This window comes from Camelus dromedarius, chromosome 7, assembly GCF_036321535.1.
Source record: "Camelus dromedarius isolate mCamDro1 chromosome 7, mCamDro1.pat, whole genome shotgun sequence".
NCBI classification, from domain to species: domain Eukaryota; kingdom Metazoa; phylum Chordata; class Mammalia; order Artiodactyla; family Camelidae; genus Camelus; species Camelus dromedarius.
In genome coordinates, this window is record NC_087442.1 from 74,473,215 (window position 1) to 74,498,861 (window position 25,647).

General features: G+C 34.2%; 2 protein-coding genes across 4 annotated transcripts in view; one reads left to right on the forward strand and one right to left on the reverse strand.

Moving 5' to 3' along the window:
- The window catches only part of CCDC146 (coiled-coil domain containing 146), a 104,789-nt gene extending 97,561 nt beyond the window's left edge, over window positions 1–7,228 (reverse strand). For both annotated transcript variants that reach the window (XM_064487653.1, XM_010984797.3), the window contains exon 1: window positions 7,047–7,228. The gene's annotated coding sequence lies outside the window, so the exon portion shown is untranslated. The remainder of the gene's footprint in view (window positions 1–7,046) is intronic.
- A 207-nt stretch (window positions 7,229–7,435) lies between these two features.
- FAM185A (family with sequence similarity 185 member A) overlaps window positions 7,436–25,647 on the forward strand; it is a 130,547-nt gene continuing 112,335 nt past the window's right edge. For both annotated transcript variants that reach the window (XM_031454738.2, XM_031454739.2), the window contains exons 1-4: window positions 7,436–8,130; window positions 10,721–10,830; window positions 15,314–15,406; window positions 19,756–19,894. In XM_031454738.2, coding sequence (XP_031310598.1) covers window positions 7,680–8,130; window positions 10,721–10,830; window positions 15,314–15,406; window positions 19,756–19,894 — 793 coding nt within the window. In that variant the 5' untranslated portion in view covers window positions 7,436–7,679. The remainder of the gene's footprint in view (window positions 8,131–10,720; window positions 10,831–15,313; window positions 15,407–19,755; window positions 19,895–25,647) is intronic.

The following is a 25,647-nucleotide window of genomic DNA, read 5'->3' on the forward strand; positions in this document are numbered from 1 at the left end:
CTCCCAGTCTTTTCATTCTGAAGAGCAAAACTTTTGAATTTTGAGGAAGTCCAGTTTTTCATGTTTTTCTTTTATGGTTCATGCTTTTTATACCTTATTTAAGAAATCTTTAAGTTCACAAGATTTGTGCCTATATTTTCTAGAACTGTTACAGTTTTAGCTCTTCTATTTGCATCTTTTATCTATTTCAAGTTTTTGTGTGATGATGTGAAGAAAGGTTGATTTTCTTTTGGCAGGGGGGATGAGGAAGCATATGAATATTCAACTGTGCCAGCACCATTTGTTGGGAAATGTAACCTCTTCCCACTGAATTATAGTGGCATCTTTCTCAAAAATTAACTAACCAAGTATGTGTAGGTCTATTTCTATATTCTTTAATCTGTCCCATTGATTTAAGTGTCTATTCTTATAAGTAGTTCAGCATTGTATTGACTATTGTAGCTTTACAATAGGTCTTAAAATGAGGTACTGTAAGTCCTCAGACTTAGTTCTTTTTCCAAAATTGTTTTGGCTATACTAAGTACTTTATATTTCTATATACTTAAAAAGTAGTTTGTCAATTTCTATTTTTTAAAAAAGCCTGCTAGAATTTTGACTGAGCAATCAATACATCAGTGTGGAGTGATATGCCATCTTAACATTGAGTCTTACTTCCCTTGTATATGTTATTTCTCCCAATTTCTTTAACTCTTCTTCAATTTCTCTCAGCAATGTTTTATGGTTTTCAGAAAACAAGTCTTGCATCTATTTTGTTAAATTAATCCTAAGTATGTCACCTTTTGTATGTTATTGTAAATGGTATTGTTTTTATTTTTTTGGTTGTTTTTTTATTGAGTTATAGTCATTTTACAATGTGTCAAATTCCAGTGTAGAGCACAATTTTTCAGTTATACATGAACATACATACATTCATTGTCACATTCTCTTTCGCTGTGAGCCACCACAAGATCCTGTATATATTTCCCCGTGCTACACAGTACAATCTTGTTTATCTATTCTACATTTTGAAATCCCAGTCTCTTCCCACCCCCCATCCCCCTGACAACCACAAGTTTGTATTCTGTGTCTATGAGTCTGTTTCTGTTTTGTATTTATGTTTTGTTTTGTTTTGTTTTGTTTTTTTAGATTCTGCATATGAGTGATCTCATATGGTATTTTCCTTTCTCTTTCTGGCTTACTTCACTTAGAATGACATTGTCCAGTAACATCCATATTGCTGCAAATGGCGTTATGTTGTTGGTTTTTATGGCTGAATAGTATTCCATTGTATCAATATACCACAGCTTCTTTATCCAGTCATCTGTTGATGGACATTTAGGCTGTTTCCATGTCTTGGCTATTGTAAATAGTGCTGCTATGAACATTGGGGTGCAGGTGTCATTTTGAAGTAGGGTGTAAATGGTATTGTTTTTAAATTTCAGTTTCCAAATGCCATTTTTAGTCCTTAGAAATAGAATTGATTTTTGTTATTGATCTTGTATCTTGTAACCTTGTAAACTTTTAAATTAATTCAGTAGCTTTGTATAATATCCCTTAGAATTTTCTACTTAGATGATCATGTTGTCTGCAAATAGAGACAATTTTACTTCTTTCTGTCCAACATAGATTCCTTTTATTTCTTTTCATTGCTTTATCGCACTCTCTAGGACTTCCAGAACAATAAAGTGGTGAGAATGAACAACTTTACCTTGTTTCAGATCTTAAAGGGAAAAGCATTTAGTCTTTTAGTTAGGTATGGTATTAAGTGGAATTTTTCATAGATACCTGTATTAAGTGGAGGAAATTTCTTTTCTTCCAAGTTTGTGGAGAGGTTTTTTTTTTTTTAAATCAGGAATTGAATTTTGCTAATTTTTTAAAAAAATCCCCATTAAGATGATCATATTTTTTTAACAAATTATGCTGGAACAACTGGACATCCTTATGTAAAAGAATGCACCTCAACCCACATCCTGCATGGTTTACAAAAACTAACTAGAAAAGAGACACGGACCTAAATGTAAAATCTAGAAGTAAAAAACTTCCAGAAGAAAATCTTTGTCACTTTGGTTTGGAGAAAGATTGTTTTTGTTTGTTTGTTTCTTTTAGATAGGACACAAAACCACAAATCATAAAAGAGAAACATAAATAAATAGGACTTTTCAAAATTTAAAAGATGTGCTCTTCAGATGACAGTGTTAGGAAACTGAAAACAAAAGTCACAGGTGGGAAGAAAATGTGTGTCAATAATGTATCTGACAAAAAACTGGTATCAAAAATATATAAAGAAATCACAAAACTCAATAAGAAATCAAACAGAGCAAAAAAGGGGGGGGGGGAGCAAAAGATTTAAGCAGATACTTGACCTAAGAACATATTACAAATGGCAAATAAGAATGTGAAAATATGCTCATTTCATTAGTAACTGGGGAAATGCAAACAAAATCACAGTGAGATACAACTATCCACCTATCGGAGTGTTTCTTTTTCCAAAGTAACAATACCAAGTGTTGGTGGGGACATGGAGTAACTGGAACCTCTCACATACTACTAGTGGGAATGCAAAATTGTTTAGCTCATTTGAAAAACAGTTTAGATATTTCTTATGAAGTTAAATATACATTTACCAAATGACCCAGCCATCCTCCACTCATATGTATTTATTCAAGGGAAATGAAAACATATATCCATTCAAAACTCTACACAAATGTTTAGGTTGGCTTCACTCATTCACCAAAACTGGAAACAACCCAAATATCAACTTGATATATAAACAAATTGTGGTACATTCACACAATAGAATACAATTCAGAAATAAAAAGGAATAAACCACTGATACATACAACAACATGGACAGTCTCAGATACATCATACTAAGTCAAATGTTTATGTACTATATGACTCCATTTACTATATGAGTTTCTCAAAAAGGCAGAAAGTATGAAGACAGGTAATGGATCAGTGGTTGCCAGAGGCTGAATGTTGGGGGAGGATGCTTGACTACAAAGGGATTTGAAGGAATTTTGGCAATAATAGAAAAGTTCTACATCTTGATTGTCATGCTTGTTACTAGACTATACGTATTTGCCAGAATTCATAGAGCTGTATACCTAAAAAGAGTGAATTTCAGTCTGTGTAAATTATACCTCAATAAACTTGACTTTAAAACAAAGCAAAGCAAACAAAAAGAACTAAACTTACACTGAGTGCTAAGACTGTGAACTATTAAAACATAGGAAAAAATTCCAAAAATAACCAAAGAGAAAAAGCAGATTCTAAACAAAGGAACTAAATTAGACAGAGAGCAGATTTCTCATTACCAAAAACGGTACTTCTTCAAAGTACTGAGAAATAATAACTGTCAACTAAATTATTACTTAATAGTGAGGGTGAAATAAAAATATTTTCAGACAAAGTCTGAAGAAATTACTCAGAAACTCTCACTGAATATATATAATAGATATGCTTCCATAAAAACAAACCTGAATCTAGAAGGAAAGAGATGAGCAAATAAATTGGTAAATGCTGCTAAATTTGAACAAGCATTAAATATAAACAACAACAATACAATAATAACTACTTGTGTGGCTTCAAAAACAAGGTGGGACTAAAATACACAAGGCAATAAATGACATGGAAGATGGAAGGGAAAAGACCGATGTTAAAAAATTCTACTGAGAGGAAGATAGAGATATTGGCTGATAAGACGTTTGCTAAGGCAAGTGAGTATGTGAAAAATTTAAGGATAATGATTAGAAGAAAAGAAAATAGCCTTTCAAGTTACTACAGAAGGAAAAGGTGAACAAAGAAAAACATTTAAACTAAAGACATGGATAGAGAAAAAGAAACAACAAAAAAGGTAAAACAGGCAAAGTTAATAGAAAGCACAAAATAAGATGGTAAGAATAAGTATAAGTGTAAAAATAATTACAAAAAATTTAAGTGGATTAAATTTACCTGTTGAGACAGATTCTCAAATTGTACTTAAAATACCTATCTGTATTCTGTCTATAAGAGACAAGTCCCAAATATAATGTAACAGGTCTGAGGTAAAAGAATGAAAATATTATTATTAGATTAAAATATGACAAGATAGAAGGCAATACTAGAGATAATGAGGATCATTATTTAATGACAAAAATTTTTACCAGGAAGCAGTATTAATCCTGAACCCACACATAAGTAACAGCATAGCCTTAAAATACATAAAACGTAAATGGAATTTCTACTCAAAGGATATATTGATGCTACTGTGTAAATGGTTGCAACACTATTGCTACCTTGTAGAAACGGAATGTAGCATTAGTACATACAAGAACTCTAGCCTAAAGTGAGCTTTTAAAATTTTTCTGTTATAAGTAAACTCTCTGCTTGCAATAAATATTTTTGTATATATATAATATATATTACATATATATTTATTTATTGAAGTATAGTCAGTTTACAATGTAGTGCCAATTTCTGGTGTACAGCATAATGCTTCATATATGAATGCATCATACATGAACATACATATATTTGTTTCCATATTATTTTTCACCATAAGTTACTACAAGATATTGAATATAGTTCCCTGTGCTATACAGCATAAACTTATTATTTATCTATTTTATATATATTAGTTAGTATCTGCAAATCTCAAACTCCCAATTTATCCCTTCCCACCCCCTTCCCCTCTGGTAACCATAAGTTTGTTTTCTATGTCTGAGAGTCTTTCTGTTTTGTAAATAAGTTTGGTGTTTTTTTTTAATTCCACATATAAGTGATATCACATGGTCTTTTTCTTTCTCTTTCTGGCTTACTTCACTTAGAATGATAATCTCCAGGTCCACCTACGTTGTGCAAATGGTATTTATTCATTTTTATGGCTGAGTAGTATTTCATTGTATAAATATGCCATAGCTTCTTTATCCAGTCATCTGTCGATGGACATTTAGGCTGTTTCCACATCTTGGCTATTGTACATAGTGCTGCTGTGCTACTGGGGTGCATGTATCTTTTTGAATTGAGGTTCCCTCTGGATATATGACCAGGAGTGGGATTGCTGGATCAAATGGTAAGTCTATATTTAGTCTTTTGAGGAATCTCCATACTGTTTTCCATAATGGCTGTTTGCAATAAATATTATCTTAGACACACACACAAATACATATTGCTTTAATGTACAAAGCACTCACATCCCCTTAACTTGAGAATCTTCTTCAGATATTTGTAAACTAGGCAATTTCTCAAGGTGTTTAAAGTGGGGGAAATTTGACTACATTAAATAACAAACTTTTTCCTATACATCATCTGAATGAAAACAAATAATATATAGATTTCAGATAGGACTATTTACATATTCATTAACTACTTCTTAGTATTGTTAGTTTTTAGGTTAGATTACTAAGATTCCATAAGAATAGATGTCATAAGATATATTTATTTCAAAAGTTTATAATTAAGAAAGTTAATTCCTAGGGATTCCCCCACTTAAGCTGAATTCCAGAATCCTTTCTTTAGGTTACATTTTCTCTGAAAACTCTCTTGTGCCCTCTGCTGTCCATTTATTGAATATAAATTGTTAAATTAAGTAAAATATTCATGAGCATTTATGTAGTAAGAAATCCTCCACTATTTGAGTCAGTCTTAGGAAATCTTTTCAACTTCTTTTTCAAAGTTTTTCCCATGGGTTTTCATTAAAAAGACGGTTTTAATATCAGTTTGAATAATTATGACCAAATGAAACACAAAGCCAAGGACAGGACTAGTATTCAGTGGGAACTTGGTGAATCTAAAAGCTTGCACATAAGTGAACCTAGAAGTTTGCACCTATCGTGAACCTTCATACAGAAGAATAAGGAGGGAGGAAGGACTGGAAGAACAGAAAGGAGGAAAGGATAACTTAAGAAAAACACTGACTTATGGTATAGCACAGGGAAATATATACAAGATCTTGTGGTAGCTCACAGTGAAAAAAATGTGATAGTGAATATATGTATGTTCATGTACAACTGAAAAATTGTGCTCTACACTGAAATTTGATACAACATTCTAAAATGACAGTAACTCAATAACAAAAATGTTTTAAAAAAAAAAAAAAGAATGACACTGACTTTTAAAAAAAAGTAATGACTAGTCAAAAAACCCTGGGACTTGGGCTTACAAGGACTTGAGCCCATCTTTCTATCATTGTAATTTCCAGTAGCTCTGGTTACTTCATTTGGCCAAGGGCTTCATTTTTTTTAAGGCATTCAGTTTCAACACTTGCATTTTATTAAACGTCATCATCTACAGTGTGTCTTTGCTAAAGAACTTAGTGAAAAATTTGTTGGAGGAGGAAGGAGCACTGAGAGAAAGAGATAGCAGGAAAGGAATAAATCTCTTTTCATTTTTAAAAATTGCCCACATAATAATAATAGGTTGAAGAGACCTTACTGAGTCATTTAGTATAATCCTTCTTCATCTTGAAGATGAAGAAACAGGGGTAGGTGATACAGATAAATCAGTGGCAGAGCCAGGAAAATAACCAGTTCCATACTCTTCCCATTGCACTATGTTGGCTCTCTCTGTCCCCTCCCCCCTTTTTTAAAATCTTATTTTAATCCTAAAACCAAGGATCATTTGTAGTCAAAGAGAACAATGCTGCTATCAACACAAGTATCGATCTCTTAGATTTTTCTTGGTAACTTAAGAGTCTATGCTATAAAATAAAACTACTATAATTTTAATTGCGACTTAGTAGCCTGTGCTCACATCCATTATCTCAGTTGATCCCTAAAAAAATCCTTTGAGGTAAGACAAGGAAGGTATTATTGACCTCACTTTAAAAGCAAGTAATTAAAACCCAGAGACGTTCAATGACTGGCCTAAGATCACCTAGAGTCAGGAAGGAGACAGGAATCTAACACTATTCCTGTATCTGCTATGAAAGAGGGAGTTTCCTCAAAAATAACTAACCGGTCATTATCCTCTTGTTGAGGGATTCTCCATCCCAGGGTACCCCACGCTGGTTTAATGAAGTATAGATCTAACCACTCACTGAAGGTACTCCTATTTTTCGAATCATTTTTAAAAGCGCAGTATCTTACCCCTCTCCTTGGTCCTATTCCTTATTTAGGCTCCTATTTTTCTCTGGGGTTTATGGCCCGCTGGGTCTCACTCCAAAGCTCCACCCTCTCCAAAGAAGTCGCGTCCTCGGTATCCAAGGAAACCACACAGCCTTCCTCGTCTTGGGCCTTCCACGATTTCCATTGGCCAGTTGGATTCTCGTGTAGGTCCCCCCCCCCCCCCGTCCTTCCAATGGCTAATGGGCTTGAGGCAAAGAGCGGAAGCCTTCCGAGTTCGGTCTAACACCTGCTCTTATTGCACTAATTACCCTGCGCGTTGCCTCCTGGGATATGTAGTTCCCATTACCGCCTGAGCACTTCCACTCCTGGCCTCCATTGCAACTACCCATCCCATCGGCCTTTGCGAAAGGGGTGGGAGTAGGCGAGGAGTCCCAGTCGGTGTAGCTAGTTTGAGCTTTGAAATTCCAGCTTGCCGCCGAGGTTTGTGCCGCTGAGGTTTAAATTGCTGAGCGCAGTGAGCCGTATTGCTGTTGCTTCAGCAAAGCCTCGCAAATGTCTCCCTTTTGACTTGAGCCGGCAGAGTAGCCAAGTTTACTGGCCGTGGCGAGACTGGCCTGTGGCTGAGGGGATCTGAGTGGGCGTGAGGGACGCGCCATGTTCGCCCTCGGCTCGGGATGGGGGCTGGGCTGCCTCTGGCTCAGTCAGCTCAGAGTCTGGGCCCGCGACGCCGCCGGGCGCTGGGCGCTTGGGGCTTGTCAGGCCCGGCTGTGCTGCTCAGGTGGCGGCGAGGGCAGGCCCGGGTCCGAGCCCGAGGTCTCTCCATTTGGCCCCACGCGCCAGACTCTGAAGGAGTGGGCGCTGCTGGTGAGCCCTTTCGGTCGGCTGCGGGCGCGGCTCCCGTGCCACCTGGCCGTGAGGCCCCTGGACCCCCTCACCTACCCGGACGCCGACCGCGTGCTGGTCGCGGTGAGCGGAGTGGAGGGCAGGGCGCGGGCCCTGGCCGGCCTGCAGGTGGAGTATGACGAGGCGCTGAAGGAGGTGGCCATCGTGTCTGACGTCATCGACCCCCAGGCGTCCGTGGAAGTGACCGCGCCCCTGAAATTCGGCAAGTGAAGTTAAAACGGGTTGGATCCCAGCGCATACCCAGCGCTTCGTGAATTAGGCCGACATACATTTTTAATTGGTGCCTTTGGAGCTCCCTTTCTAACCTAATTTACAGTTGCCCCCCTTCGGAAGGTGCCTCTTTTTTCTGTCTCCTTTGGGTTTCCGAGTAGTAGTTAGGAACTATGTTCTCAATTACAGCGATTTTATAAATCAAGTGAAAACATGATTTGAAGTAATCTAAATCAGGTAACATTTGTGGAGCCCCTTCTATTCTCCTTTGGCACTTCGTTCGTATTTCGGTGAATGCAATTTGTCAATGGCAAAGTGGTTTATTTTTCAGGGTTAAAATTTCTTGATAAACCATTCACTGGCATGACGGTTCATCCACATTTCCCTTGCTCACACCCTGGGTCCCCCCCCCCCCCCAACAGCCCTGTCTATAGAATGTTCCATCTAAACTGGACCAAGTGTTTGTTTTCAGATAGGCGCCCAGCTTCCATTCGTTTAGCCTAAGTAAAATTTTTGTGAGAAGCACGCTATGAAGAAAAACACATAGTAAGACTGCCTGGGGAACTTCAACTGATAATGCCTGCCAGATAAGTTTCCTAGGTAATTGGGTTCCATGTTCCTTCTCAGATGTAAGCCACTGTGTATGTAACACTTCTAGGAAAGTCTTCCCTAGGACTGAAGGAAGATATTGATGATGACCATAATAGTAGCTGACACTTCTAAGATAGTTTCTAATCCTTGAAGTTGCACTATTTTATAGTCACTGTCATTGTCACTGTTTCAGATAAGGAAATTGAGATACAGCAGCTTTTGTATACTAAGTATTTATTGTGGATGAACAAATGAAAAAAATATGCCTTCATGAAACTTAATTTCTTGTGAGGATAGATCAAGAATTAGGCCTATTTTCTCTCAGATATAAAGAGATGGAGCTGGGATTTGAACTGACTGGAGTCTGCTCAACCACTATGCTTACTGCCTCCCAACTTCTTTTAACTACATTAGATGAATAAGAGACCCTGATCTCAAAACATCACAGTCTGGAGTGAGGAGGAAGTTTTGCCAATATATTATGTAGACTGAGAATTGAAACGGAGATAAGAAAAATTTTATGACAGCACTGATAAAAATGGAACTACTTGTGCTGGTGATCCCAAACCCCATTATTTGCTGATTCCTCTTTTTAGAGCCAGAATCTCATTTCCAGTTTATTCTTTTTATGTGTCTATTCTACGGGTGCCTCATGTGAACATAATTCCGTTTTCTTCACACTTATTTTTGTTCTTCCAATTTGTCTATAACAATTTCAGTGAATTGGTGAGAGTAGCATTACTACCACTCAGTATCTAGCCTTAGCTTCTCTAACTACCTAGTGAGTGTCCAGTATATTCAGAATCTGTTTCCTTCTCGATACACCTATCAACGCTGCCTTAGATCAAGCCTTATGTTGTACACTACTTAACTGGGTAAAAATTTTGCAGTTACATTTGCATCCATGTAAGTATGGGTTAAAATTGTCTTTTTATGTATTTTATGTTAATCCCAACAAAAATACTGCTATTAGTTTAAGCCTTTATAGAGACTGCCATGTACACAACTGTAGAAATTGACTTTTATGCTGTAACTGTTGGAATTGTGGTGCTAGGCCCCGGTAGTTTGTGTTTGGGGCAACCTAGTGTTTACTTCTCTGGTCTGGTGTAAGGGAAATCATCAATGTTTATTTGAATTAGATACTAAATATCTGTGTTTTTAATTTTTTTTATACAGATATACCTAAGGTTACACCTTAAATTGAATTTAAGGTTAAACCTTAAAGCCAAAGATGGCACCTATGACTCCTTGTTTTCCAGACTTTCTTCATATACATCACTGTTATTTATTCATAATCTTGAGGGTTTGATACTGTTTAGAACTAGGTTTTCAACATTGTGCCCACTTTTTATTCTGATTCCTTGTGATAAAGCTACATGGTATTACCTTCACTTTTTACATATGAAAATTTACAGGTAGTTTTTGAAAACCTCAGTCATGATCATATATACTGACCCATGCTACTCTTGCAGTATGCCTTTTATTCTGGGGAGGTTTGGGAACAAATCTTTGAATCTTCATGAGTATAGGAGAGAATAAGTTGACTGACATCCAATTCGCTATAATGACTTGTTAACTTGCTGTATTCTTATTCAGATTTGTATGTGTGTGTATTTTCTCAATGTGGAAGAGCTTCTGTGAGCTTTCCCAGGGATGCCTATAAAAATTAGAATCTCTGGGGGTGGAAGTATTAAAAAAATTAAAATTTCTGGCCTCTATTACTTCTATCCTATGTTACTTTCTTTAGATGATGCAGGCCAACAGAAATAACTGCTTTATTTTTAAAAACTGGTAGAAAAGGACTTTACAGTTGGTCCTGTTGCTGTGGTGGAGATCCCTTACCTTCAGAGAGGCTGCTGACAACCGTGTTCTCTCCAGGGTTCAGTAACATTACGGACATAACTGAGAAGCTGAATCTCTAGGGGGTACTAAAATGCTTTGGAGCCCATTAACTGTAGTGCTAACTTGTTTTTTCTATTTTTCGTTTCTAGATTTGAATATCAAGTCATCAGGGTCTGGCTGTGTGAAAGTCCAAAATATTGAGTGTGATAATTGCAAAATTGAAACTGAGCAGGGGACTAGCATCTTACAGTCTGTTAAGGTATAAACATTTTTCTAATTTTGTTTCAATATTTTTTAAAAACCTTAAACTCTGAGCTATAGGATCAAACTAAAGCTGTTATTCTGAGTATCATTTATTGAGGATATTGAGTATCATTTACTCATCACTCAGAAATTCCTTGCAGAAATTTTGCCTTAAAATCAGTTCTGTTCTGAAAGTACAGAGGTTGAGGCAACTTTGATTTTTTTCTCATATTCCTTTTAGATTTCATTTCAAAGTGTACAGTGAAACTAATAATACGTTCTTTGTATTCTGAGATGTTACTAAGTTAAAGAAATTCTAGTTTTAATGAATGATTTTCTTCCATTTATTAAAGAGTAAGGAAAAGTCTAACCATTATAAATGTGCTTAAAATATTAATGTAATCAAATTTTAATGTACTAGGTAGCTCATTATTTTTATTTTAAAAAAATTTTTATTGAGTTATAGTCGTTTTACAATGTTGTGTCAAATCCTAGTGTAGAGCACAATTTTTCAGTTATACATGAACATATATATATTCATTGTCACATTTTTTTCCCTGTGAGCTTAGGTAGCTCATTACTTAAGGATTAAGTAGGTATTTGTGCTGAACAACAAATGATTCATCTTGCTTTGTAATAACACTTTTTTTTTTTGTACTGAAGTACAGTCAGTTACAATGTGTCATTTTCTGGTGTACAGCACAAAGTTCCAGTCATGCATATACATACATATATTTGTTTTCATATTCTTTTTCATTAAATGTGTAATAACACTTTTATATTTAATTTTCTTAAAATTAGGTTGGTCTCAGCTCTAAATGATTTCAAATACATCTCTGATAAGTTCTAGCTTTTTGTTACTGCCGGTACTTCTTGCATATACAACACTCAGTGTATCTTGGAGAACTTTGCTGGCACATAACTTTGCTGAATAGAGGTCAGTCATCTTTGCTTCATAATTGCAAAACATTTTCATTTTTAGATTCATAAACACTAAAATGATTAATTTGATGCATTTAAAATTTTTTACATTATTTGTTTTGTTCCAACCACCTTTATTTGCACACCTGTCTTTGGCATCTGTTCACCTGTGAACCATTTCAACAAATTTAGTTGCACAAATATCTGAAAAGATTAAAGAATACTATCACATCCTTTTAGAAAAATGAAATGGTTCCAATTCTTGTAAAAGATTGCATGACACAGTTTTCATGTTGAATGACTTACTGGCTGAGAATACCATGGTTCCTTTTTGTCTTTAGAAATATATTGTTCACTCATCAGTGCTTGAGTTTCAGAAAATTCCTCTAGAATATTGTCCTCTGAGGACTTGGAATCTTAGATTTTAAATTTCGCAATCAAAATTAGAAGATACTGTACTGCTGTCTGTCTCTTTGCAGTCAGTCATCTTTTGATTCACCTGATGGCTCTGAAAGATCTGTTTTCGTCAGTTTTCTATTTTTTGCCATTATGTGCATAAAATGAAAAATGTTTTCTCATCCTGGGCACTATTGATGTTTTGGGCTGGATAATTCTTTGCTGTCCAGAGCTGACCTATGCCCTGTGTGATGTTCAGCAGCATTCCTGGCTTCTACCAACTAAATGCCAGGAACACACTCCTCACTTAAAACAATGAAAAATATGTCCACACATTGTCCGTCCTCTGGGGGAGAAATCACCTTTAGTTGAGAACCAGCATTCTAAGCAAGTTCATCGTTCTTCTGTTGTCTTATTCTTTTAGACTTTTTTTTTTTTTTAGTGTAGTTAGGAATAATTGACAAATAATGATAAAAAACTGCTAGGATAGTGTAATAGCAAAGTGTTATGAGACATATGAAAAATGAGAACACTAAGATTCTATAATGTATTTTAGATTTACAGAAGAGTCCAGTGAACCTTCATGGTAATTTTAAGATAGAATGGATTTTATTGTTTTAAAATAGGGAAAATTTCTGTTTATTCTTTGGAAGTCCTCTAAGAAAGAATAGAATTCATGAAATATCAGTCCTACAAATAGAATAGCTCAAAAGAGAAATAAGGGAATTAAAATTGGGTCCAGTGGATCCTAATGGCACTCCAAGAGTCAAGATCTTGAGATCTTAGGATTCAACTGACTTAAATTCAAAAATGGGAACACTTGATAAAATACCCAGTGTAAATTTTAAATATAGTACAGTATCACTATCTCAAATTAGTGACTGCCTATTAAGGTAAGTTTCTCTTCCACTCATTTTAAGGACTTGAAATATATTTGATCTAAGTAATGAAATGTTTATAGCAATAATAATCACTCCTGTTTACCAAGACTTTATTATGTGAAGCACCAAGAAATTGAGGACTCATTTAAGTTTACCTAGCTAATAAATTGAGCTGAGATTTGAACTTGGGTTTTTCTGATTTCCAAGCTTATTCTCTTTCCACTGTTCTTTATTGTCCAGGAAGAATGCATGGCAATACTACATTTATCCAGCACTACTAGGGAATAAGTAAATAAACTTTTTAGGCAGTAGATCCTTAACTCATTAAATGCCACAAATTTGCTTTTTTTAAAAAAATGCAGTAATAATAGTTTATATTATACTAAATAGCTTCTGTTTTATTTAAACATTTTAACTATTTTGTTTTACATATGTTTTTAAATTTTATAATCTACTTCACATTTTTTTGGAATTAGATGAGCTTTAAATTTATAATAATGGCTCTTAACATTTTTGAACTTTAGACCTCTTTAAAAATATGATGATTGTTTCCTTAGGAAAAAAAATGCGCATGTATATGAAATTTTGCTTACAATTTCATAAGTTTCACAGACTCTCTGAAAAGTCATGCAAGCTTGGTTAAGAACTTTTGATTCAAAATAACAGTTGTTTTGGAGATATTTTTTCCTAAAGTTCATCAATTACTTGTCTGCTTGATAAAGACTGTCTTAAATACAGTTTGACTTTAGACTCATGTCTCTGTGGGCATGAAGTAGTCTACCATACTGTAATATAGATAAACTTTTTAAGAATGATTCATTTTTCCCTTTTCACTAATTCTTAAAAAATTAATTCCTGGGTTATTTTACCTAAGATTTTACATTTTTTTCCCCTGAAATAAAGCAGCCAGAAGGTACATAGTTGTTTTGGATTTTTTTCCTACTTTTTAGACACTTCTCTGCTGTTGCTGGTGATAATGTTGGTGAGTTTGCTTTTGTTGTTTTTCTTCCTCTGCTATTTACCTGTTCTTTTTTTCTTTATAGTTGTGATAGAACTGAAGACATATGCAAATAGTTAAGGTGAAGTAAGCTGCTCTAAAAAATAGACCAAACATCTAATGGCTCACACACAACTGTAGTTTAGTTCTCGCTTATGTCCAAGTGTGTGGGTGACTCATTTCTATTCGGTTATTAGGGGTTCCTTCCATCTTCTGATTCTGCCGTCTTTTAGAGTTTTATTTTAATCTGCACTCATCTGGTCAGAGACCAGAGAAGGCACATCAATTCTTGTAAAAGCTCTGGCCTAGAAATTTCACATAATATTTCCACTAACATTCTGTTGGCAAGAACTTAGCAGCACCTAAGAGGTAAGGGAAGCTGGAAAATATTGTCTCTTCATGAGTCCAGTTATATACCCTTACTACTTTGGGGGGAAAATGGATTTTTGTGAACCTATTATAGTTTCTGCCACAGTTGCCAAATGTGAAATCAAGTCTCACACACACACACCATTTATTTGTTTTTTGGCCTGGCAGAGGAGGCCAACTGAATGCTGTTTTGTTTGTGCTTAGAGACATTTTCACTTAGTTCTAGTTTCTGGTCTGTGTTGTGCTAGAAAGTTTTAACAGTCAGTGAGTTGTTATCCTAAGTGTGAAAATATACTTCTTCAGATGACTCCAGCCATAAAAGTGTAGGTTTTGAAATCATACAGATCTTGATTCTGTTAATTAGATTTTGTTGTTTTCTAAAGTTTCACCTGATAAAGTTATTTAACCTTTCTGCTTCTTGAATTTCTGCCTCTGTCAAATGGGAGAGTGTAATACCCATCTCTCTTTGAGTTGTGTGGATTAAATCATAGTTCATGTAAAGCAGTGAGCATTGTTATTTGGTGCAAAGAAAATGCTAAGTAAGTGATAAATATTGTTATTAATAGTGATAAACATTACTAATGATGAACACTAACAGTGGTAACTGTTGTCATCCTGATATCATTCATGTTTAGTTAGCCAGTCACAGTGATCTTTGATTCCCAGCCCCTTTCTCTGTGAAGCTACTGTAACACCCAAGTATCTCTTCTTTTTCCCTTTGAGTCCAGTAGCTTATTTAATCCCTTTAATAGCAGTTGATATTCTTTTTTATTGATGTTATTATCTCAGTGTATTTCTATTTCATTCCTAGTTCCTCTTTTTCTGCTTTATTATTATTTTAAAAGAAATGTATAAAATGTTAAAAAAAATTTATTAGTATAAGTCAAATTTATTCTCTCTTTTTCTACATGTGTATTTTTGTATTTGTCTTGCAGAGTCCACAATTACACGTTCAAACAAAAGGAGGAAAAGTGATCTGTCTGGGAACAATTTATGGAAATATAAATATTCATGCATCAGATAAAAGTGTAAGATTTAAATTTTCTTTTTTAGTAATTGCAATTTTACATCAAGTTGTCTCACACAGTGGGTAGTCTACAAAATCTGCAGCATAACATTCCCTTTTTAATGCATTTTAGTTCATTAGTAAATTCATATTTGAAACTGATATAATTAAATATTATACAATTTAATTTTAATTTGTGATTTAATACTTTTGACATTTATGTAGTTCCCTATTTGGAATCAGTAATCTGTCTTTAAATACTTAATAGTTACTTGTAGTTATGAAGAGATTTTTATTTTTATGATTATGAGCTAAGATCAGTTACTAAGTAATACTACCATAAGTGGGATTAAATTTTTCTTAGTATTAGGTTTATCTGAGTATTTTTTCCAAGACTTGTTTATTTTGCCTTTACGCATTTGAAGGATGAGTTTCAAAACTCAGCTTTCTTCAGTATTTTCCACAAGGTGGCACCATTAGATAGCATTATTGTTCTCCAGAAACTTATTAGCTGTGGGGATTTGGGTTGTTATAAGACAGTTTGTATTTTTCAGTCAACGTTTGTTGCTTTCTGTGATTTAGCATAATATTAAGAATAAACGTATAATTTGAAGTATGGTCACATTTTTTCAGTAATGTTTTTAAATCTTTTAGAAACATCTAACACCTTTTATTTTACACTTTTACAATTTGCAAAGATCTTTTGTTGTAAATTTGTTCAATTCCATACTTAGCTTTATTCTCAGATAATTGGTGCGGAGGAGTTGTGAGTATATCTTGTAGGTAAATGATTGTTGGCATAATTAAACATAGTAGGTTATGACATTAATTGTTTCTAGTGTTGTCACTCTTATTTTCCATCACCTTTCTCTTACTTTCCATCACCCTTCTCTGTTTAAACCCAAATATTCAAATGTATCCTTTAAATTAAAACAGGAAAGCATTGAAACATACTGCCTGGCTTTATGTGGCAGTTCTTTTGAGATGGCATTTAGTTTCACTTCTCTGACTGCTGTGGTCTTGGAGGAGCAAAAGGGAAATTCAGACAACCACAGCTGCAGAATATTACATGTTGGCATTCAAATGTAACTATCAAAGAAGAATTTAAATCATCTCAATTATTTGCTATTTTTAATATTTTGGCCACTGTTTTTACTTATTAATTATTTATTCATTCCAACTTTCATGGTTTATTGATTAATCGTTTATTCTTCCTTTCTATTACACTATTTTGTTTCCTGCCTGATTGAGTTTTGTGTTGTACTAAAGAATCAGTCTTGATAATTCTTTCGATTTATATTATATATACTGTTAAGTTTTAAGGCATATTTCTAACTTTGTGAGTTTTTATATAAAATAAATGCTATTGGAGTGTGTTAACTTTTAACATGCAACTTTAATGTGTTTTCGATATTTCAGAGGCAGCATAGTGAGTTGGTTAATAGCACAAAATTGAGAACCAGAGTACCTGGGTTCGAATCCTGGTTTAGTCACTTACTAAGCTCTTTAACTTTAGGCAAGTTATTTAACTTCTGTGTGTCTTGGTCTTTTGGAATATGGAATAATGATGATGACATTAACTCAGGGGATTATTATGAGGATTAAATTAGTTAATATATAATACAGATAAAGTACTTAAAACAATGTCTGGCATAGCTAACTCTAATATACTGTTGACTATCATGATGTTGATAAAGGTACATGAAACACAGGAAAGATCATTTGACCAGTCCTAGACCTACCAGTTAACTTTACTGAGACTGTTTTCATTATTCATAAAACAGGGATGGTATTTGTTTTTTCCTACTCAGCAAGATTGTGAGAATCAAATGAGCATTATAAACACTTAACAGTATTCTTTATATCTCATTTTGTATGAAATGGCTTTTTAAAAATTGTATCATTAATTTCAGTATCCTAGTTTTGATACAGAGAAGACAGAATACATTTTATCTGATCATTGGATGAGTTGATGACAATTATCAGTTGACCTCTCTTTCTTAGTTTGGGCTACAAAGCCACAGGTTTTCCTTAAAACTTCATTTTCATTTTATATAATGTTGAGCTACAATAACTAAACCTCATGAAAAAAATTCTTGTGTAGAAAAGAAAATTAATTTATAGCATTATCTCTGTCAGGAGGCTATTTTTAGATCACTTTTTGTTCTTTCTTTAAATAGCTACTTCTCTTAGTAAGCAAGCTTTATAGTTTAATCCCAATAATTTATTTATGACACTTTGTTCCATTAACATTAATAACTATAAGTCAGAGTCTTGATATTTCGCTGTAATATGATGTCCTAAGTTTAATTATTCTAGTTGGTATCTGATATAGTGCATTATATGTAGCCCTCAGTGAATTTTGTATTTCTTTAAAATTAATTTTAGGGATTGATTGGTTAAAATAACTATATTGTGGTAGGGAGATGTTGTACTTTCTCTTGCTTACATTTGCTTTGGTGGGGCAAGAGAGAATATTTTTTAGCTTCCTACCGAGTAAAACATTTAGTGTTTAATGAACAAAGTAGATTTTGGCATTTCTCTAGTACTCATAAGGAGTGTCTTAATTACTTTATTTGTGGGTCTAATCTAAAGTTCCCCCTTGCCATTTAATTAAGTTTCAAATATGCTTTTAATATTTATCTAAAACTGCCTCACTATTTATAGTCTAGACTATTCCTACTTGTCCGCCTGCTTTATGGACATACTTGGAGAATTTGAAGCCATCCATAAAGTAATTTTTCATGATGGAATTTTATGGAGAGGAAAAATTTTTTCAGAAATTCTATACCTTTACTATAACACTGAGGAATCTAAAACATTTATATTCTCACAAATCTGAATATATATAAAATATCTGTCTTTCTTTGACAGATTTATTGACACTAGATTTAAAGTAAAAATTCCTATGAATCCATAATTAAAAGAAACTGTAGTACAAACTGTAGTAAGCAATTGAGTGTATTTTATATACTTAATAACAGTCCATTAAAAAAGAAAATCACGTTTCAAATCCAGATGGCAAAGTAATTCTAATATGCTTCCCATAACAACCTCAGGGTACTTTTATGTCTTTTTTTGTAGTTTCTCTGTCTCCTAATATTTTACTATTCTTGAATCTCAATTCTTCTTAAGTAATATTTTGAACTCTTAACAACTTCTGAGGGAATAATTAGGATTGAATAACACTGATACCAGTGCTTTGAAAAACAATGATATTCTTTCTTTAAATGCCTCAGTGTAATGCTTGAATTTGATCCTGAGCAAAACTGTGGCAAGTCTTCCTAGTGATTCAGTTTTTATGTCAACAGTTTTATATTAACACTCACTTTATGCTTATAAAACAATTGTTTAAAATACTGTAAAGATGATTTGGAATCCTTAACTAGATATCTTCATTTTACATTGTGCTCAATATTTGAGACATAAATACATACTAAGTTTTGTTAGAGAAGCTTAGGGTTAAATACAGAATGCTTCCATTCTGTTCATTGGAAAGCTACTGACTTACTAGATGTAAAGTAGAAAAAATTCTAGAAATAATAGTGTACTCACTACATTAACAGATTAAAGAAGGAAAATCATGTGATAGTCTAATGAAATCAGATAAAAGATGTGCCAAAATTTAAAACCCATTTATGACTTAAACAGCAAAAAAAACAAATTTGAAATATAAGGGAATTATCTTAATCTAACAAAAAGGAATCTAAAAGATACGTATAGCAAACATCATTCGTAGTGATGCAATGTTAAGCTTTTCCTCTGAGAACAGGAATAAGTTAAGAATATGCTTGCTGGTCACCTCATTGCTTCTATTCACTGTTGAATTAGGGGCCTGGAACCAGACAGAAAGGCAGGAATGAGCAGAAAAAACAGTATTAATATAAAGATTGTAAGGGAAGAAATGAAACTATCACTTGTAAACAATATAATTATGTGTGTAGTAAAATGTTTTTGGTTCAAGTAAATTATTAGAACCAGTTAAGTGAGCTTATTGAGGTGGTTGGATTTAAGGTCAAATTCCAAAGCCAATTCACAGAAAATGAAGTTTAAAAAGATATCTTTTTTAATAGCACTTAGAAAATACCAAATAGGAATAAATTTAACAAAAGCTGAAAAACTCTACATAGAAAATATAAAACATTATTAAGAGAAATTAAAGAAATGCTAAATAAATGAAGGAATGTAATAGGTCTGTTCCACAGAGAATATACTATTGCTCACAGTCTTATAATTAGAGCTGGGGAATTGAAGTCATTAAATTGATTATGTACTGTCCAGATTAGCTGCCCACTAATTCTGAAGGCGTCATTTTGGCTTTTTATCAGTCTTTATTTTACAATGAACTGATGTGAGTCTTTCTCTTACTAGACTGTGACCATAGATAAACTTCAAGGAAGTTCTGTTAATATATCTACTGAAGATGGTTTGCTGAAAGCCAAGTATCTTTACACAGAATCGTCATTTCTATCTTCTGCTGCTGGGGATATTACATTAGGAAGTATTCATGGTAAGATGACGAAGTCCTAATATATCTCAGATATGCCATGTAACATAAATTTTAAGAGATCACTCTGTTTCTTTGTAATTGAAGAAGGATCTGCCATTAGGAAGCTACTCTTCTAAATAATTGCAGACTAACCGTCTTTTTAAAAACCCATAAAATAAAGTGACTCATAAGCAATTTAATTTTATTTTGGCAAGAAATTGAATATTATGTCATTATACATGAAGCTAATAGTAATTCTGATTTTTAAAAATGCATTTCCTTATAGAAATAAACAGCAAGGAAATATGTGCAGGAATATTCAGAGGAAAGCGTAGTGAAATAAAAGCAATGTTGAAAATAAAATAAAAATGGGTTCTGAGTGATTGCTTTTATGATAGGAAAGCTAAGGATTGAATAAATTAATGAAACACTTGTGTTGGATCTGATTATAACAATTCAGAGATACTAGCTTTGGCTAAAATTCTTTATGTGTATTAGTTGTAGCACAAGGTCCTCCCAGTGCCCTACCATTTTCACTTTTCTTTTTTTTTTAATATATATAAACATTTTTTTATTGAGTTGTAGTCATTTTACAATGTGTCAAATTCTGGTGTAGAGCACAATTTTTCAGTTCCATTTTCACTTTTCGATGACTGAATATCATCTTTCAAAACATGTCACTGCAGATAAATGATATTACTTAGTTAACTTTTGTATTATTGAAAGAAAGAAAAGAGCATAATGGTGAAGTAATATAGCAAAGGGCATGCTGGTATTCATTGTCACTCAGCATGCTTCCTAAATTTTCACATAGCAGATGATTTAAGTCCAGGTATGTTTTCTGAAATATACACAGACAGAATTAAGAATCATTTATCCTGGTAAGTAAGATATGCTCTGCTCAGTGCCTTTTGGACCATTTTCTAGTAGTTATAAACAAACTTTTGTCATATATAGTCCACTCATTTAACTTCTATTGGAAAGCTGAATATTGTCATCTATACACTTTGGTTAAAACCTCCAGATTTTAGTAGTCAGCATGAATTATTAGATGGTATCAGAAAGCCTGGCTAGTGCTAGCTATGCTGTACAGCATGTTGGCAAGTAGTCTTACAGTTAAAAAAAAAAAACGAGTACTTATATCCTTGAAATAATACTTGAGACTTAGTTAAACCTCACTAGCCATTCTTATGGGTTTAAGGTATTTGAGTCCAAAATAGCTTGAGTGTAATGGAGCTGCATCCAGATAAAGCAAATAGTTTTGTTACTTACTCATTTATTTCCCTTTTTAATTCAGCTGTACCTTGAATAGTTCTGGTAATTTGTAACTCCATATTTGAACAATGACTTTTATGTATGCATTGCACTTCTAATTGTTAATGGTAATTAAAATATTATACTTAATATATTGAGTAACTTTTAGTGAAAAAGCAATTCCTTATCAAGTCAAATGTTGTTAACACCCACAATAAGAACAAGCTCTGTTCTCTGCAGTGCTTTATACCATGTTTACACTAAATTCATTAATGTTTAATTTTTTTCTTTCTTTTAAGTTAGTTGAGAATTGAACTTGGTACAATTTATCATTAGGAGCTTACATAATAGTAAACGGGTACACTTTTTTTGAAGCAGTCCTCAAAATACTCTAGGTCTCTTGATTGCTTACAGTGGCTGAAATGGAGACCAGTTGCGAGGGATAGAAGCGTTCATTCCTTAGCCTTTGTAAAGCTTTTTATATTTACTGACCTTTAATGTGAAGAGAGATACCTTTCCTTGGGTGGTTTAAATCTGGGTCAGACCTAGATCTTGTTTTGGACTGTTGTCTCTGGTAGGGTTTTTGAAAGCTGACTCTGAGATGAAAATTAGAATGCAGCAAATTTACCAAGGAGGCGTCTAGGGAGCAATACCATACAAAGGAAGGAAGCCCAATTTTCACAGAAGGTAGACTGATACCATCTCAGCATTCCCAAGGGGGAGCTCTGCAGCTGAGATGGTCCTCAGAATTGTCTTAGACTGGGGTGAGGGGAGATGGACCTTTATATCCCCAATCATTAGACGCCGACTGCCCTGGAAGGAGTATGATCTTGGGTCAGATTGGCTCTCTTCAGCTGAGGCATTTCCCTAAAAAGCTAACAAGTAAGGACTATCTGCCAGCAGTATTCCCAGTAACGAGGAAAATAAGTTCTGAATGGTGACTCATAGCATCCACTACAGTTATGTTTATTGATTCATCCAACACATGAATTGACCTCCTACTGTGGGCCAGATTTTCAGTCACCCAAGGTATGCAGTTGGGCAGGAGATGATACCTATCTTTAAAGAACTTACAGTCTTGTGGAAGGATGGGATGTCATCTTTCTTATTTGCAATACTGGTAGAGCAGTGAGAATTAAGAGAAGGGAAAATTACATCTAGTCAGCACTGTGGGAAAGCTTCCATGGTGTTCAGCCCTGCTTTCTCCATCTAGTCCTTGGCCCTCGCTCTGCTTTGGTTTTCAGTGGTAGTAAGTATATAAAAGGGAGTTATGAAAGAAGCCCTTCTCTTTTCTTAGTCATACTCAGTGCCTACCTGCTTTTTGAATCACCCTTCAGATAGGCCCAAGTTTCTTGCCTCCCCCTCCCATGCCACCTCTATTTCCATCCTTGTCCTCAGGGGTTATATGCACATCTTGAGTTTGGAGGTGAGATTGGTACAGAAGAGCAGGCAGTGTTCTAGCCCTACATCCTATTAGGTTAGAAGATTAGAGTCATAGCTGCTGAAAGGAAGTCCCTGTGTTCTAGCTACTGGGATTTTAGTAGGAGGAGATACCTCCCAAGGATCACACCCCAAGCTGGAACTCTGAATATAAATTGCACTGAATTCTTTGTTTTAAATGGTGATAGTCATAAAACACAAATTAGATACATATTTTGGCTATATTTAAATAAGCTGGCTTTAGAATTTTAAAACTTATTTTTATGGGAAAATGTATTGCTACTTCTAAACATCTGACTTATAGAAAACAAACTCAGAAGAATATATACATTCTAAGGCCTGCCTGTTCAGGATTATTTTGTTTGGCATCTTTCTCTCAAGGCTTAAAATGATTTTTTTTCTTCAAGTAGATTTTTAAAAACCCAACATACAGATGTTGTAAAAAGCCATTTATAGCAGAAATATGATGACAATAACTGTCTTTTTGATAAATTTACCAGGTGTATGAGTATGGAGCCCTTGGGTCAGTAGGTGGGTGGGTGGTTTTTTGGAAGCATAAGGAAAGCAAACATGTATTGAGTGTCTGAGTGAGCCAGCCCCATTACTAAATGGACAATTGGCTGTTTACAAATGAAGAAAAGAAAACTTAGAAATGCCTAATTTTTGCTCTCAATTATAAGTTAATTAGTGGAAGAGCAAGAATTAAATCTAGATTTCCTGACTTTCCAGGAGATATTTTTAAACAGTGTTCAAACAATGTGTACACATAGCTGTGGTGAATTTCTTGATTGCAACCCAAATTCCATCACTGCTTTGAGGGCTTCCTGGCTCATTCTAGAGTGTTAAGATTTAGCTTAGTTTCATAGAGCCATTCAGAGACTCAGTTCATTTTATAAAAGTGATGCTATCTTCAGTGTTTGGTTTCTAAGGCTTCCATGAAAGGAAGAAAGAGCATGAAATTTATTTTTTGTCTGTATTTTCTCTTTGTTCATATACCCTGATGGAAATCAATACCCAACGTAGTGCTAAATACTTAAGAGGATGCCCAGTAATGAGCAAAGGGAAACTAAAAGGAGAAATATGTCTTTCCTAGCCTTGCAAATTACTACTATGTGTAGAGAAGGAAAAAAAAACTATCTTAAATGCTTTTCCAAGTGAAAATTTAAGTATAGCTAACTATTTTCAGGGTAAGAAAATGAGTAATCTAGTTCACTAATACTATTTACTATTTATAGTGTTGGTTGAATAACATCTGTTAAGTACGTATGCCTTCTAATATGAAAGAAACTAATTTCTCAACAGATATTCCCCAATGTTCTGGCATTGGGAATCTAGTGGGAGAATGGGTATTTGGATAGTTTGTGTTTAGATATAAAATTCTGTGACAGTTTATTATCCTAATAATCTTCTAAATTATCAAAAGTTAGACTCTTTATAAAGTATATTTTATTATATTCTACTATTTGAATATTTATGATTTTTAAAGAATTATATATATATGTATTTGTAAGATATAATGTATTTATATATATTCTACTAAATATATTTTTAACGTATAAATATGTATAGTCTCCTGGCTTTTTTAGAAGGAAAGAAAAGCTTCCTTGAAATGGTTTGCTGGAACATGGATGTTACTGGAGAATGTCATTCTAAGTGAAGTAAGCCAGAAAGAGAAAGAAAAATACCATATGAGATAGCTCATATGCGGAATCTAAAATACAAAAAAAAAATAAATACGAAACAGAAACAGACTCATAGACATAGAATACAAACTTGTGGGTGCCAAGGGGGTGGGGGCTGGGAAGGGACAGACTGGGATTTCAAAATGTAGAACAGATAAACAAGATTGTACTGTGTAGCACAGGGAAATATATGCAGGATCTTGTGGTGGCTCACAGCGAAAGAGAATGTGACAATGAATGTATGTATGTTCATGTATAACTGAAAAATTGTGCTCTACACTGGAATTTTGTAACTGGGAAGGACATGCATTACTTGCAGAGGGTGCAGAGGACAGACTGGTCATCCACAACAGTAGGGTATCTGGGGCGAGACATACATGAAAAGTTAAAAATTGGTATTTACTGATCATTATAAGTTAACATTATAACTAAACAGGATGAATTAGGTGCCACAGCCACTCGGGAAGGAGACTAAAATGACCTGACCTGAACAGGGGGAATAGTCATACTGGAGTTATCACCAGAGTTGAGATTTGAAATATGGGTAAAATGTGAATATGCTGAGGGGGAAGGATTTTGTGGCAAAAATAATTAGATAATCAAAGGTAAAAAGGCAGAACTAAACATGCTATGTTTAAATCATGCACATCAGTTAGCCTGGAGCATTTAAGCAAGTTTGTGAGAACAGGGATTAAGTCTTTCTTATTTAGCATTATATACTATTATGTATTTTCTTATTTAGCATTAGCAAAATAAATACTATTATTTTTTGAACAAATGTTCAAAATTAGTTTGGAAAAGGTTCCTGAAGTCTCATCCCATTACATATCTCTTCTACATCAGAATAGCTACATCAAGATCAGATCCAGATGTAGATGAGACTCTTTAGGTATAGTTGCTTAAGTGTAACGCCTCAAGTATAGCTCTTCTGAATCTGAAGGCTTGTGAACTAAAGAGACACGTTCCCTAGTTTTCCCACCCCACCCCTGTATACCACCTACTCACTCAGCATACAATGATGGGACAGGCATAAGATAATTGCTATAGACTTTGCTGTTCAAACAGGAGAAAATAAGGGGCACAAAGAAGTCTCTGGTCCATAATGCTTTTGAAATTTGGGTGGGCAAATTTTGGAGATTTCTTTTTTTTTTTTAACTTTTTTTTAACTGAGTTATAGTCAGTTTACAATGTGTCAAATTCCAGTGTAGAGCACAATTTTTCAGTTATACATGAACATACGTATATTCATTGTTGCATTCTTTTTCGCTGTGAGCTACCACAAGATCTTGTATATATTTCCCTGTGCTATACAGTATAATCTTGTTTATCTATTCTACATATGCCTGTCAGTATCTACAAATTTCGAACCCCCAGTCTGTCCTTTGTCCCTTCCCAACC